This window comes from Acomys minous (assembly GCF_964271855.1).
Source record: "Acomys minous genome assembly, chromosome: 14".
Lineage (NCBI taxonomy): Eukaryota > Metazoa > Chordata > Mammalia > Rodentia > Muridae > Acomys > Acomys minous.
This window is the reverse complement of record NC_140496.1, coordinates 36,571,167-36,587,547: the sequence shown is the minus strand read 5'-3', so window position 1 is coordinate 36,587,547 and position 16,381 is coordinate 36,571,167. Positions and strand designations below refer to the sequence as shown.

At 41.7% G+C, this 16,381-nt stretch overlaps 1 protein-coding gene across 3 annotated transcripts in view; it reads right to left on the bottom strand.

Moving 5' to 3' along the window:
• Positions 1 to 1,400: 1,400 nt before the first annotated feature.
• RPGRIP1L (RPGRIP1 like) overlaps positions 1,401 to 16,381 on the bottom strand; it is a 98,147-nt gene continuing 83,166 nt past the window's right edge. For 2 of the 3 annotated variants that reach the window (XM_084756993.1, XM_084756994.1), the window contains exons 24-26: positions 10,666 to 10,750; positions 5,974 to 6,107; positions 1,401 to 4,328 (exon numbers count right to left, since the gene is read on the bottom strand). In XM_084756993.1, coding sequence (XP_084613119.1) covers positions 4,216 to 4,328; positions 5,974 to 6,107; positions 10,666 to 10,750 — 332 coding nt within the window. In that variant the 3' untranslated portion in view covers positions 1,401 to 4,215. The remainder of the gene's footprint in view (positions 4,329 to 5,973; positions 6,108 to 10,665; positions 10,751 to 16,381) is intronic. The other variant, XR_014774499.1, reaches the window with a different exon arrangement.

Genomic DNA, 16,381 nt, shown 5'->3' with positions numbered 1-16,381 from the left:
TTAAAGTACTAATTAAAAAGAAGAAAAAGAAAATAGGAGCTGGAGAGATGGCTCAGTGGTTAAAAGCACCCGCTGCTCTTACAGAGGGTCAGTTGGGTTCCCAGCACCCACATGGCAGCTCACAACTTTCCATAACTCCAGTCCCAGGGGATCTGGCCTCTGTAACACCCATATTCACATACGCATAGCCCCACAATGACAAACGTATATACATAACTAAAAATAAGTAAATATTTAAAATCAAACAAAAACAAACGGTGTTGAGTGAGTGGAGAAATGATGCTGCTATAGAAATGAGAATGTAATTCTCTGGAGAGAGGGAAGGGACTAAAAGAGGTACATATCTCAGAGGGGAATTCACTCCAGAGCACAGAAGAGACTTGAGTATCATTTGGAAAACAAAGGGGTGCCAGGCTATATGGTGTCTGTCTGCCTTTGCTTTTAATCCCAGCACTCAGGGGGCAGAGGCAGGCAGATCTCCATGAGTTTGAGGCCAGCCTGGTCTATACAGTGAGTCCCAGGCCAACCAAGGATACATAGTGAGGACCTGTACTTTAAAAAGAAGGAAGAAAAAGAAAAGAAAAGAAAGATAAAGGGAAACAGAGAGGCCAGGAGAAAAGGAACCATACCTGTAGTGTGGGCTGGCTTTCAGGAGTGGGGCTATGAGGGGCCATCCCCACTAGCAACATGTTTGAGACAGAAGTGAAAAAAATTTCCTAGCAAGATGAAAGGGGATATTTTCTAATTCTTTATTCTTAGCTTTAAAATGTTTGTTTCTATTACTCCAATATTTTCTGGTTGACCTAGAGGCTGTTTTTGTTTGGAACAAAAGGGATGTAAAGCTGTTTGCTCCTACTCACGGATTTAATTAGGCGTGGTGCCCAATTACAGTAAGTCATGGTTTTAGTCTCTTTGTTAAGGTAGTCAGAGGCCTTTGGGCATCGGTGACTTACTAAAATGCAATTGCACTTTTGGGATCGTCCCAATAGTGTCAATCACTTGATCATTTTACAACCCAAAGCTGTTTCCTTGGTGCTTTGTGTTACACAAAGATCACATTTTATTCTCATATTTGTTCACAGACATGATTCACATTTTGCTATTTTGTACATAAGGAAATCATTCTAAATTCAGCAACAGTGCCAGCTTGACTAAAAAAAGTTATTTTCCATATCCACAAAAATGTTAATCAGATTCCTGTTAGAACATGTGTAAGAACTGGTTTTCATTGTCACAGCTCTTGATGTCAGATTACTAAAATAATTTATGTTTTGTTGTGGGAACATTGGTGCACGCAGAGCCTCCCAAATCACATGACCACGGCTCAGCCCACACTTCTTCATGACACATAGAAATTATTTGTGTTTTGTGGTAACAAATGAATGGCAGGAACAGCAGAATTTCAATGTGGTCTTTCTTTATTTGATTAAACATAGTCTCTATTTATTCTTAAAAAAACTAATTTAAGTTAAATGGTAACAAACCATGATAATTCAGAAAACATGTTGAAACCGAGAGTGAAGAGAAATGTTCTCTACGTAAACCACACTGTAAACCATAAAACTTATTTTTGTCAACTGCTTCTCATGACAGTGGCTGGGAATTTGACATTTCTACTACAGTAGGCAAAAAAACCATGTACAATACACTCTCCCACACGCCACATCACATCTCTATTTATATTTCCAAACTAAAAGCATTACAGCTCCCAGAGTGCTGAGTGTACTGTGCAGTTCCTGAGAGCTGCATGGTCACCTCCAGTGCAGTCTCTGTGTGCCCGGTAGCCTCTACATCCCAGCCATCCTCAACCGAGCAAGCCTGGCTCACAGAGACGACGAGAGGACTTGAATCCAAAGGGAGGTGAACTTTTCAATGAACTCTGGTTAACACATGACCAGACACAGATGCCGGCAGACATCACGTGAGGGCACTCATTCGACTTCTCCCTTCAGAACTCTTTAGTCACCATCACGTGTGACGTGAGTATTGGGAACATCTGCAGGAGTCTGAGGTTAAGAATCTTAAAGCTAGTAAATACACATGTAAGAGAATCTTGGATAGGTCCCTGATCTTGCTTGAGGTATAGATTCTATACAGCTGACTCACTTGTAGACATTTCCGGAATAAAACTTCCCTGTCTCCACTTAAAGATGCCAAGAAGTCAGCACCATTCCATTTCTCTCCCTGCAGAAAGCATTATTTAGTTTTGGATATAACATTTTAAAACAATAATGCATGCCTCCTAGGAGCATACCACAATAAATGTCTCAAAAAACCACTCAGCTAATCCCAGGGTATAATCTGGCTGTTTTAAATTACTGCAGGGAATATTATGGGCCTTAAACACTGTAGCTGCACAAAGCCAAAGAAAGCTAGAAAGGGAGGCCAAAAAGATGAGCTCAGAGCCAGCTAAAGTGACAACAAACATGTGGTTGTTTACTAGAATTGGAGAGGTTTTGTCTGCAGATGTTTGCGGTCAGCAGGAGGTTCCAGTGCAATGAGTTGTTACGAACATTTTCAGAGTTTGATGAGAGCAAGATCCCTCTTGGAGATGGCAGGTTTGAGGACCAGGGTGCCCAATGGTACAGACAGAATTTATAGAGTTCTGTGGTCAGCTCATACTCTGCTGGTCCCACAAAGTGCGCCAACAAATTAATATCGTACGGATGTCATTTCAAAGCCTCCCAAGGAGGAGTCATCACCAAAGCCGTTAGAGCACAGATGGTTCAACTGTACACTGATATTCATACTTGCATTTTTGCATTATAGCTGCTTTTCCCCCTGTTGAACTGTAATGAATTGTCTCATAATCTATTCCATCTTCCTGCCATTAGCAGGCTTTGAATGTTCACAAATAGGAGCAAAGAACTCATTTTCCAGGGCTTTAATCACACAAAGAGGGAATGCCTAATTCTCTAAATGAAATGGTCTGTGATCACTGAAGCAGAGATTTAATATAGCACGGCAAATTAGGTAGATTTTAATAAATTACTTATCTCCCTGAATACTTTACATATGCTTAAGAAGGAATAGCCTGTTTGCAAACAGTGAAAACCCACAGCCTATAAAAATCCTTTGAAGAAAATGACAAATAAAAAAGTAAATTAAAAAATGAAATGCATTATATCTCAGGCCTCCAGAGACAATTCCTTTGCAGCACTGATTCACAGCTCCATTAAAAATATCAATTAAACCCTTCAGCAAGACTGCGTAAAAGCTAGAAATTAACTTTTGGAGCTGCCTTTTGAGGTCTGGATATCCAGATACATCCCAGCATTGTGTAAGCTTGATGTAAGTTTAAAAAAAATGATAAAAAAGGGTCTCATTTCATATGTAACTAAGCATTTTAGAATTTTAGCCATACTTAAATTTTTCTATCTAATAACTTTAGTTTGTAAAGTAAGAATTTCCTGTATGTGTGTGTGTGTATGTATGTATGTATGTGTATTTTTTATATGAATACAATCCTGGATCCCATATCAACATTAAAAACACACTAATACCATATTACCTGAAACAACTACAGCTTTTATGAAAAAACAAATCAAAACAAACAAAACAAAACCTGGGAGTAATTTAATAAGTTGGTGCCAAGTCTCCTTCTTTATATTTAATTGATAGAAACTGCATGCATCAAAGAAAATGCATACTGAGCTTTAATGTGCATAAAGTGGATATTAGCATTTTAAAGAGGAAGATTAACACATTAATCCAAGTAATTTTCATATATTGCTTCTAATAAAGTCTTCACAGTATAAAAGTCTTAATGAGGGTAATCAGAGGGTTTCCATTTAGTGGGACGATTAGGGATAACATAAAAAGTATTTTTTTCCTTGGTTTCCTAAGATTTTAGGCTTTCACTTATGAAAAATAAAAATGGGACTACTTCCAGTTACTCATAAGAAAATGTTGCAAATGCAAATAGATGTTTCATGCTATCATGTTGATATAAATTATTGAGAAGGCGGCCCACTTAGGAGCACTGAAGTCCTAAGGGTGGCAGTCATGGGGAGGAGGAGAGAGAAAAACAAACAAACAAACAAACAAACAAACAAACCATATAAAACCTCAACATTCAAGCCTAAACCCAGGCACTCCCTCCAGACTCCCCATGAATTATAGATTACACACACCAGAGTGATTACTCAAAATCTCACCCTGAAGCTTTCATGTGAGCATTTTCTCAGAAGTAGGATGCCTCTGGAACAGTTTCTCTCAAGCCTCCAAGTCCTCTCTGTATTGCTGGTAGACAGACCGTAGGGCATGAAGTGCTTCCACAGTCACCTTCAGCTTGCCGATGCTGCCCCCATCTGCCCGGGCATCAAGAACTGAGGAGAAGGCAGCAGCAGAGGTCAGTGACGTTAAGCAGTTTCCTCACTGGGCTAGTCCACACAGCTTTGAGATGAACACAGTTGTGTGACAGTGCCACGTGAATTAAGACACACACTTTACATGTAAGCTTGAAGCTTGCCGTATGAAAGGCTGTGGCTGTTCACACATGGCCAAACTTTCTTATGTGACTAACCTGTGTGAACAGCCTGTGTGACTAACAAGTCAAACCTCTAAAGCACTGCAAAGGTATGATGCAGTCAGTGTTAGCATTGGTCATCTAGATCCTAAGACAACACTTCATTTAAAATAGGTTCATGTGTAATTAGAAAAGGAAAGTGTCAGACCATGAACCTTAAGACATCTGTGTACTGGCTCTGAGGGTCGGAGGGTCAGTTCTTGAGAAAGAGCTATCAGTGATGTCCCAAAGACAGACTAAGTCTTGAAGCTTCTTTGAACATAGCCTGGTGTAATGTCAGCTCAGACCCCAAGACCCCATCAGCTGGGGAAAGACATCTACTAGGGAGCTAAGGCCAGAATTTTGGAGTCTGTAGGTTTGATAGTGCTCATGGGTCTTGTGGTTTCTTGCTATTTCTTTGAAGTTTAATGATGGTGGTGGATCAAGTGTTCTCCAGCCTCAGCCTCCTCAACAGATGAACTAAACTATGGCTCCCAGTAGTTGTATATGACAGAGAACATGGTATTAAAATGTACTGGGAACAGTGCCTGGTCACCTGACTAGGTCCTAATAGGTGGGTATCGGCCGAATGTGATCCCTGTGGCCTCTTAGGAAAAGGTGGGTCACTAGGCAGAGTTAACAAGAGATTGATTTTGGTGGTTTCTGTCACACTCTTAGTTCTGGAGTCTTTACTAAGGAAGAACAACATTGTAATCCCCTTGCTTTTTGCTCTGTGTCAAAGTGTAACTAGCTGCCACCAAGTTAGATGCACATTCTCTATGGATGTTTCCAAACATGCTCCCAGTTACTTATTTGATCTAACTTGGGCAATCATTTGGCACCATGTGGACTCCCGAGAATCTGCCATGTGTCCAGGACAGGCAGCTCCACCCAGCTGCCATAGCACTGCAGAGTCCTGGTCCTTAGGAGGTGCTCGTAAAGTGATGTGCCTGTGGCCTCAGAGAGGGCTTGCTCACGTAGCCAGTTCCAACTGGAATCAGTGGGAGTTTCTCAACTGATAGTGAGTGGCCATGGCCTTCCTTGGTTATGGTTTATAAAGTACAATTCGTTCTGCATGTGTAATGCAAGAACAGAATAAGAAATGAGACACTGCTCCAGTCACACCTAGTATATAGTAACAATCTAGGATACAGTTATGAGGAGCACCCTGTCAGAATCCTACAGTTAGCAGAGGAGACGATGTATCCTTTGGCTACAGCCTTAAACTAGAGAAGCCTTGAGAAGATGCTGCCATGGTTTAGAATAACGATCTGAAGGCCAATTGTCTTACCCCCTACACTAAGAAACGCATTAGTTAACTCCTGTGAAGTTTAATCATTTAACTTTTCTATCAGCCAAGAAGGGTGGGAAAGGGGAGAACACAGGGACAGGCTTTCAGCACAGCCTTCTGCCGAGATGTGACAGATCCCCTCCCAGGCAGCAAAGAGGTCTGAATAAAGAGATACCATCAATATCCTGCTCAATGATGTCTCTCCCTTTCTGAAACACATCAACAAGGTCAACATGAGCAATGCCGACGTCCTCACACTCCAGGTCCTGCTCGTCCTCGGGAGGATCACTGACCACGGTGAAGCGTACACTAAGAAGGCACAGGACAGAGAACATCACTACCACGGAGTAAGACATGCCACACAGGGTTTTTAAAATAACTGTGTGTGAAGTGGTGACGTTTTCAAGGATGCCAATAGAAAGGTATTGCAATTGCCTTAGGCAAAAATCTTACCTGAACTATTAGAACCTTGGAGCTCACCCACCTTTCCAATGAGCACCAATCTCCTCCCTAAGCCTGCATTGCAATTATTTCCAGAATGGAAGGAAATGACCAGGAAAAGGGAAGGACCCATTGTCCATGTTATAACACCATATCCCTGTGATATTCTGATACCTCTACTTTTAAAACTAAAAGGATGAAGCACACAAAGGCCATGGTAAATTGCACAGTCAGCATTTTGACAGACAGACATGTTCTGTGCCCCACTTTCCCCTCAAGAGTATACAACTCTAGGGTTGGTAGCAAGCAATCTACCCAACTATATGTGTTGTCCTACAAAATGCAGAGGTTGCACCGCTGGGAGCAGTCTGAGTGCCCACAGAGAAAGGCTGAGCTCTGCCCAATGGCTGTATCAGATATTCATATTGCTTCAGCAACCTTTTAATGGACAACCACAACATCCAAGTTCTGCTTTACTTTTAGACACATAATTGCAGGGCTCTGATGGAACTGATTTGAATTAGTGGCTTGTGCTGAGGCCAAACACACTTGGATTGACCAAATGGCAGGAATTTACAGTTAAGTACTCTTTTGATATGTCTTGGCAGCATAGCTTAAACCATGGGTATTTGTAAACCTTACCATTCTAAACTCTGTGAAACATATCTATCCCAAATCAGAAACAAAACAAGAGACAGAAAAATTGAAGCCTCCGAGAAATCATGTCTTGAAAAATACAAACATAATCCTTTCCAAACGCTGATAGATAAACACGACAATGTCGCAAATCAACTTGCTGAAGGTAACATTCAGCGTTTCCTTCCTTTACAAGCCCCCGTTTCTAGCTAGGAATAGAATGTGAAGAACTTAGAAAATAGAGACCTCTCAAAATGCAAGTTAACACCTGTCCATACAGAAATCACAAGACAGACTGCCAAGCAGTCTGAGTGTTTTGCATGATGTATATATAGGAAGGAAGGATTCAGATGGGTGGTTTGGGCATTCCTTCTTAGTTGACAGCTTATATAGCTGTGTGATGTTGAGAAATCATCCAGTCTCCCTGGTCTCTGTTGCTTTATCTGTACAATGAGGATGGTTATATTTAAGAATAGGGAAGGCTCTTGTGAAAATCAGATGAGATGGCACAAGTAACCAGAGCCTGGGTCACAGTAGGCCAGGTAAAATGAAAAGAAAAAAAAAAAGGCTGATTAAACAGATTCCCAAATTGTCTACTGATTTCTTTACTCAATTAATAAAAAATGACTGTTGATGGAGCCAGAGAGGTGGAGCACTGGCTGTTCTTGCAGAGGACTTGGTTCCAATCCCAGTACCCACATGGCAGCTCACAAGTGTCTAACTCCAGTTCCAGGGGGTCCAATGTCCTCTTCTGACCTCTGCAGGCATAGCACACACATGGTACACAGACATACAAGCAAGCAAACACAACAACAACAACAACAACAACAACAACACTGTCCTAGAATGAATGCAGTTTGGAAAGGAGAAATTAAAAGATGTGGCCACTGTTGGTTGGTGAATGACACACTAGCCTTCTAACAGTGCCAATGGAGGGCATCCTACAGAGAAGAAAGAGGCTCACCAGGGCATAGAGTAATGGGCTGTTTTCAGGTACATTAGATAACTTGACACTTAATATACTTTAAGCTCAGATTTTGAGATCATATCTGCATCATTTTATAAAGGTAGGCTATTATCTTCATTTTGTGTATATACATAAATTCTGAGACAAAATTTAAAAAACTGTAAGTTCTATAAAAAGAGCTAGGAACATGAAAATGCAATATTCTTGGCTTTAAATTTGTAAAAAGGATTTATGTATTTATTTGTTTTATGTATTTTATGTGCTCTATCTGTATGTTCAGCTGCAGGCCAGAAGAGGGCATCAGATCCCAGTATAGATAGTTGTGAGCCACCATGTGGTAGCTGGGAATTGAACTCAGTCTTGAAGAGCAGACAGTGCTCTTAACCATTGAGCCATCTCTCCAGCCCATAATCAATCTTCTCCTCCCCTCCCCCCTTTCTCTCTCTTTTTCTGAGATAGGGTTTTTCTATGTAGCCCTGGCTGTCCTGGACTTGCTTTGTAGACCAGGCTGGCCTCAAACTCAGAGAGATCCACCTACCTCTGCCCCCTAAGTGCTGGGATTAAAGGCGTGTGCCACAACACCCGGCTTAAATTCTATAGAGAGCAAAATGAGAGGTCAAACAAAATTCACAGATCTAAGGTATAGATCAGTGTTAAAACCCCTGCCTCACATGGACAAAGGTGAGGACCTGGTCTCCATTCTCATTAGTAAAAATAAACAAAACCAATGAAAGAACTAGAAAGTTAAACTCAAATGGAAGAAAGCTCATTAGATGAAGTTTAAAACTCAGGGCCCAAATGCACACCTGTGTGTATGTGTGTGTGTGTGTGTGTGTGTGTGTGTGTGTGTGTGTGTGCGCACACACACGCAAATAGCATGTGTTCCCCAGCCGTGCCTTCATGCAACTCTCTACTTCTGAGCCCAGCCTCGCTAGTTCTCTCATCTATCCCAGAATGCCCTCTGGGTCACCCTTCCTGCTGGGCAGCCTCTCAGGTTGGAACCATATGTCTTGGGCTCTGTGTTTGCCTGAGTCTCTTCATCCTTCATAAATCAGGGGAAATGTCACTTTCTTAGACTGGCTTGTTATCTTCTCTTTTAGGAAGTTTAACTTGTTCAGTTTGTTTCTCTTTTTAAGGGGCTTCATTATGTAGCTGGCGGACCTGTGACTTGTTATGTAGACTGGACTATCCTCTAGCAGAGATCCACCTTCCCCCAAGTGCTAGTATTAAAGGTGAGCATCACTACACCCAGTGTTTGTTCAATTGTCACTAATCATCACATCATGTAATTAGCCTATTTGTTTACTTGTCATTATAGTCTTTCTTCCTCATTGATGGATTTGCTCAGTACAACTTTTGCTAAAGAAAAAGAAATAAAGAAGGAACTTGAATCAGGGTCAAAACTATGACCTCAAATTAACAATAAAAAACATTTTTGATAATTTGTTTTCATTTTATGTGTGTGAGTGTTTGGATATATGTCTGTGTCCCATGCACATGTAGTAGTGCCCATGGAGGCCAGAAGAGAGCATCAGATCCTCTGGGACTGGAGTAGATGGTTGTGAGGCATCAGCTGGGGCTGGGAACTGAACACAAATCTTCTGAAAGAACAGCCCCAGCTCTTAATCACTGAACTACCTCTCCAGCCCCAAATTGTAGGCTCAATTTTCTTAACAAATAGATTTTGTCATGAACTTATTAACCTAGAGTACCTCACTTATAACCCGACTAACCTAAACAATAGGAAAAGAGGATTAAAGAACACAATAGTGAAACCATAAGGACATCAGTTCTGAGGAATGATTCTCCTGGCGTAATCAGCAGGATTTCTTCTGCTGGAATCTGGAGCAACCAGAACCCGGGATCTCAGCCGGAGCCTGGAGGCCCGAAGCCTTCCCTCGAGCGGTTTTCTCTAGGAGTGTCTCAAAGTGGAGCAATGAACAGCCAAAACTGTCCCCAGTCTCCAAAGGCCCTGCCTCTTGTTTTTGGCTCACATTTATACCTCCTCTCAGAATTTGTTCAAGGATGTTTTTCAGGATGTTTCACAAGCCTTTTTCTCATCCCTCACTTGTGATCTAAACAAAAAAACATTATTATCTCTCCTTCACCAAATTAGTAATTTTCAAAGTTTTTCTTTCAATGTATCACTGTCCCACGGCAGATGGGACAGCCTATAGAAATCCTATAAGCAATCCACTGAGTTGTCTACTACTTTTGTCATGTCAAAAAAGAATGGTGACCACAGCCATGCCTGCTAAGTTAGCACCACTACTGAGCAGGGCTGCCATCTGAGTAAGGGAGTTCTTGGACTAGGAGCTCCTTTAAGAAGTACTTCTGGGTGTTAAGAACAGGAGAGAACATTCCTTAGCTTTCTCTGGCTTTCGCTGGGGAAAGGGCACCCTCCTTTTCTTCAGCACAGAGAGCTGAGCGCCATCCCTGATTCATAAATAAGCATTTCCCATCTGTGGTCTGCACTAAGATTTTTGTGGAAAGAAAAACAAACAAACAACAAACAAAATCAAGGTAGGAACATTTCTGTCTGTGAGGGACATCTGGACATTTAAAAAGCAAACAATGCTGGGTTGTAGGAGTTACAGTAGTTACTGTAGCATTTTCTCTTTTTCTTTTTTTCTCTGGTGCCTGGAATCAAATCTAACATCTCACTCATGCTACGCAAGCACTCTACCACTGAGCTACCCCTACTCCTATGTCCTTTTATTTTCACACATCTTTGGAGGTAATAAACTTCGAGGATGAGCTCTAACATTCCAGAAACAAAGAGGACATAGAGAGATGTGCTTTAGGTAAGCTTGTTGTGAGTACCTTCGGTATGGCAGTTCTTGCCTTTGCAGTACAGCTTTTAAGATGTCTCTCTCCACTGGGTTGTTTTCTTTATCCAGGTAGATCACTATAGCAAAAGAAAAACACAAGTCCACCCAAGGAAGTCAACCCAGACCTCCGCTCCATTTGGTACATCCTGAGCTCTGTGAATACTGGGTTTTAAAGACAAACACCATGCTACCTTGTTTGTATGCCTGGGAAATCAGAATCCACTCTGAATGGTCATGTGATCTAGTGCCACGCCACTGGCAGGTTTATGTGCACAGTGTCAGAAAGGATACATGGGACATCTCAGATGTCTCATCACTGTCACTGCCTGTTAATGGCTCTGGCGGACCCCAGAGAAAAGCTGGGGGTCTTTATTGCTTTGAATTGAGGAGTTCACAGCATTTTCTTTCAACCAAGAAGCCAATGATAATGACACCGCATGGCAGCATGCTTGTCCTTCCTGACTGCCCAGTAATTTGAGCCTCCTCTCTTGCCACCACATGCGATAACAGAGGCATCTAGTGTGCAGGCGAGGAGGCTCGAGGCTGCTGTGGCAGTGCATGCTGGCGCAAGGGAGAGGGGCTTTTGGTGCGTGAAGACTGTTTTGGTCCTGGCATTCAGGAATGTGGCTGGAACAGATGAGATAACTGTCCAAAGTGCCACCTGGCAGACGGCAGCGCAGATGGGGTATACATGGGCTTGGCACCTGCATTCTCAGCAGAAGACACTCTTACATGCCAGTCTGGTTAGGGCTTCTTGTGGCCACATCTCAACTCACACATAGTCTGAAGTTCCACACAGGAACAGTTCTGTGATCACTTTGGAGCTTGTGCTCCTTCCAGTTCCACTGGGGACAAATTCAACATCTCACTGCAAATGTTTCTGAGGAAGTGTTCAGTTCCAAATGACCATGCAGTTCCATACTATCAACTCATTCAACTGCTCGGCTCCCTCAGCGAATATTCACCAAACCCCAAAGGTGTGCCCCATGAGGGTGGGAGACAAGATGCCTGTATGGGGGTGATTTAGTGGCTCAGGAGAAGTAGGAATCAATGGAGGCATAGAAGCCAAGTTACCCAGCTCTGGAACCAAGGCCTCTGTCCTTACAAGATGCCATACTGTGTGGAGTTCTTTATAGTACGGACATTTACAGAGACCAACACCAATGTATATTTTAAAAATTTAATATGTGGCCCATCACATATTCTTCTATTTCTTAATCCTAAAGTGTTTAGGATATATTGATTTATGATACTGGAGGGCCAGAATAATGGAGGTAGTTTAGAGAACCACTGAGGTAGGTGGTGCGATGGCTCAGAGGACAGGAATCCTTGTTGCACGGGCCTGGGACCTAAGGGAAATCCCTGGAGCACCGGGGGAAGGAGAGAACAACTCCCAAGGGCTGGTCTCCACCCTTCACATAGCTGATGTGGCACACGTGCACACACACTTTCTCATTCACAAAACAACTGAAGCAGAAACAGTGCTTAGCATTTAAGATGGACATGTATCATGGCAGGAACTCTGTTATCCTTATCAAACAATAATTTGTCTTTTATACATAAATAGAAATATTTTCCTTGTATTAAGAGCATCTAAATTTCCAACTCCAGCATTCAAATTCAAATAAAATGGTCTTTAAAATAAATTTAGACTAGTTTTGATGAATTTTAATTTTTGTGGTAACATTCATATAATTTAAAATGTAGTGTTTTAGCCATTTTAGAGCATATTTTCATTGACATTAGGTTCGGACATGGCAGACATTATCACTACTATTCATCTTTCAAATCTCCATCTCATCCTAAATGAAACTGTACCTATCAATCAGTAACTTTTCAGTTCCTTGGCAACCCTGTCTCTGTATCAACCAACCTCTTCTAAGTGGAGTCACTGCTAAGAGAATAAGCCAGTTAGTAGTGCTATTTTCAGAGCTCATCTCTGCTGCAGCCTGTATGCAGTGCTGAATTATATTCCACTATATGCATACAAAACATTTTGTATTACCAATCATCCTCTGAGGGACTTGGTTCACTACGTGCCTGTGCCTGAGTCCTAGATTTTGATTCTTTCTGTTCTTCACACAGAAGTAGAACGGCTGAGCTATATGGCGGTTCCATGTTTAACCTTCAAAAACAAAGCAACCACCAACTATGTTTCTGCACCACCACACTGTATAGCATTTACTGGGTGATGTTTATGCACTTAGGGTCGGCACTGAACCACAGGGTTAAGACGGAGGTTCATCTATCTTTTACAGATGTCTAAGCAAACCAGAGAAGGCTAGACCTTTGTGAGAGCACAGTGAGCTGGAGCTGGTGCTCAGTGTGTCTGTGCCTCCTTCCCCTGCAGCTAAGCTTTTCATGGCATGTCAACGGGGGCATTTTCTCAGGGGGTGCATTTTCTTAGGGGGACATTTTCTTAGCCCGGCTGGAGTAGGGAAAGGTCTGTAGCTGAGCTGGGCCAGCCATCTGCTTTCTCGTTCTCCCATAAAGGGATATTGATTAGATCCATAAAGTGGACTTAAATATTTTGTTTGACTTTTCAAAAATTTGTTTGAGAATAAAATTCTCGTTCCTAACCAGTAAGTTTAGTTTTAGAAAAGTATCCCAACTTGGAATTGTGCCTGTTCATATAAACACAGCTTAGGTTGGGCTTCTGAGTTTAGCTTAGTGGTTCTCAGTGTTTAACACACATCCCAGCTACTTGAATGGCTTCATAAAATGCAGATTATTGTACTAAACCTTTGGAGTTGCACTTCTGATTAAAGGTGCCTGCAGGGTAGCCTAAGAATCTATCTATCATTATGCCATCTCCGACCAACATTCCTTCCTCCATATTTTAAGTGAGATCAGGAAATACTACTCTGTGTTGAATGCTGTGGGAAGAGGGCACTTTGGCTACCTATGATTATGACACACGGCTTTATGATGCTGTGAACACCAAGATTCCTGTGGGATTCTAAAATAAAAGAAAGATATAAAAATAATTTCAATTTTTAAACACACCCTTTAAAAAGTAATTATGATAAGCTGGGCAGTGGTGGAGCATACCTGTAATCCAGCATTCAGGAGGCAGAGGCAGGCAGATCTCTGTGAGTTCAAGGCTAGCCTGGTCTACAGAGTGAGTTCCAGGACAGCGAGGGTTATCCAGACAAACCCTGACTTGAAAAACAAGATAAAAAGTAATTATGGTAGCTACTGACTCTCCCAAACACTTAAGTGTTTAACTCCCATTCCCATTTGTCTAGAAGTTGATAAGTTCTGACATACACTTCACAAAAGAACATACTTAAAAAGAGAGTCCAAACTCAAGATGATCTTCAATTACCACCCAACGTAATAGCTTGCAGTCGCAGAAAGGCTGACACTCTTGTCAGTTGTGACAATACAAGTGGGACTTGGGGCTGGAGAGCATTATGCTCAGTGCAGTCAGGTGCACAGGTGGTATCCAGAGAAGTTGATCTCTGAAAGTTGAGTAGAATACTGGCTTCCAAAAGCTGGGGCAGGGGGAGGTGGGAGGGATGGGAAAGATTGACAATGTGTCCCAGGTCATATTAGATAAGAGAAGTAAGTTCAAATGCGCTATTGCACTGTAAAGAATGACTATCTCAAAGAAAAAGGATTATGAATATTTTTAGCATAAAAAAAGTTAAACCTTAGCAAACCCAGACAGGCTTCATCTGACCTGAACACTGTGTGTGCATTGAAACATCACATGGTAGCCTGTAAAGATGTATAGATATTATTTCACTATTATCTTCTGGGGTTCAGGGTTTAAACTTTAGGTCTCAGGCTTGTTAGACAAATACTCTAGTACTGACTATATCTTCACGCTAACATTTATTATTATTATGTCAATTAAAAAATACAATAAAACATCCCTTACTCTGGTAGGTTGGAAAAATCTACATTCTCTGTCAATATCAAATGCAAGAAGAAATGCAAATTCTAAAAGGTTGTTAACCCTGAATCTTTGATAACTTTTATATTAAAATATTATCACTCCTGTAATCTTTATCTTTGCCAAATTTCTCTTCCTATTAGTAACAAAATCTGATGTTCTACATCCTTTTCATTTTCTGAATTAAACTTTAATTGTTCCAAAAGATAGACTGCTCAGTCCTCAGAGACCAAGGGTCCAGATCTGCACAAGTCTCATAAAATCCTCAGCCGATTTCATTAATCTTCCTTCTTCCTACTGTCAATTCCCCAGGAAGCTCTGTTCAGCCCAGACAGCATTCTTCAGGCCTATCATTAATCTTTCTCCCCAAAACTATTTTCTTTACTCAGCATTCTCTGAGTAAAATTTTCAAGCCCAATAAAATGCAAATGTTTTATTCTTGCTACCAATGTCTACCAAGTGAGTTGAGCTTCAGTTTTGTCAGTAACAGTAGCCCTGGAAGGTACATTCGTGTGTGTAGATAGAACTGGCATTAACCCCTCCTCATAAAGACGGAATCTGATTATGAATAATCCCAGAGATAGCTAGCTCATTCCAGTCACCTTATGTACTGAATTTAGGCCTTGACGTTCGAAGTCCTTTTGTGTGATTCAGATCACAATGCAGAGTCAAGTCACAGCTGGGTTCCGTGGACCTCTCTGCAGGTAGTGTTCACACACAGAGAGTGTGTCCCAGTTGTGTGGGTAGTGTTCACACAAGAGAGTGTGTCCCGGTTGTGTGGGTAGTGTTCACACAAGAGAGTGTGTCCTGGTTGTGTGGGTAGTGTTCACACAGAGAGTGTGTCCCGGTTGTGTGGGTAGTGTTCATACAAGAGAGCATGTCCCAGTTGTGTGGGTAGTGTTCACACAGACGGTGTGTCCTGGTTGTGTGGGTAGTGTTCACACAGAGAGTGTGTCCCGGTTGTGTGGGTAGTGTTCACACAAGAGAGTGTGTCCTGGTTGTGTGGGTAGTGTTCACACAGAGAGTGTGTCCCGGTTGTGTGGGTAGTGTTCATACAAGAGAGCATGTCCCAGTTGTGTGGGTAGTGTTCACACAAGAGAGTGTGTCCTGGTTGTGTGGGTAGTGTTTACACAGACAGTGTGTCCTGTTTGTGTGGGTTGTGTTCACACAGAGTGTGTGTCCCGGTTGTGTGGGTAGTGTTCACACAGAGAGTGTGTCCCGGTTGTGTGGGTAGTGTTCACACAGACGGTGTGTCCTGGTTGTGTGGGTAGTGTTTACACAGAGAGTGTGTCCCGGTTGTGTGGGTAGTGTTCACACAAGAGAGTGTGTCCTGGTTGTGTGGGTAATGTTCACACAGAGTGTGTCCCGGTTGTGTCCTAAATCTTCCATTGGATTTTAAAAGCCAATTTGGAAATAGAATGACCTTTAGGGCATAAGGCTGTATTATATGTACTTTTTCTAACTGAATGGTAGATCAGTACAATAGTTAGTTACTTTAACAGTTGTCTATTTTCCAAAGATTCAAGCAAGTCTGTCTGTGATACAGGCATAATGTTTAAAGAACAAATATTCCCATTGTCCTACCAAAATGAAAAATAAAACAATGCTAACAAGATGGGTGATTATTCTTCAAATTTATTGATGACCTGGGACTTCAGGTTTTCACAGGAAGCACCAGTTTCTAAGTGCTGAGTGCATTCCTTCCCCTGCTCAGTCTTAAAACTAGTCAAAACTCAGGAGACAAGAACAGAAGCTGAAGTATAATAAATATTGCTACTGAATTCCTTTAAGAGGTTTTTGTTTTTTG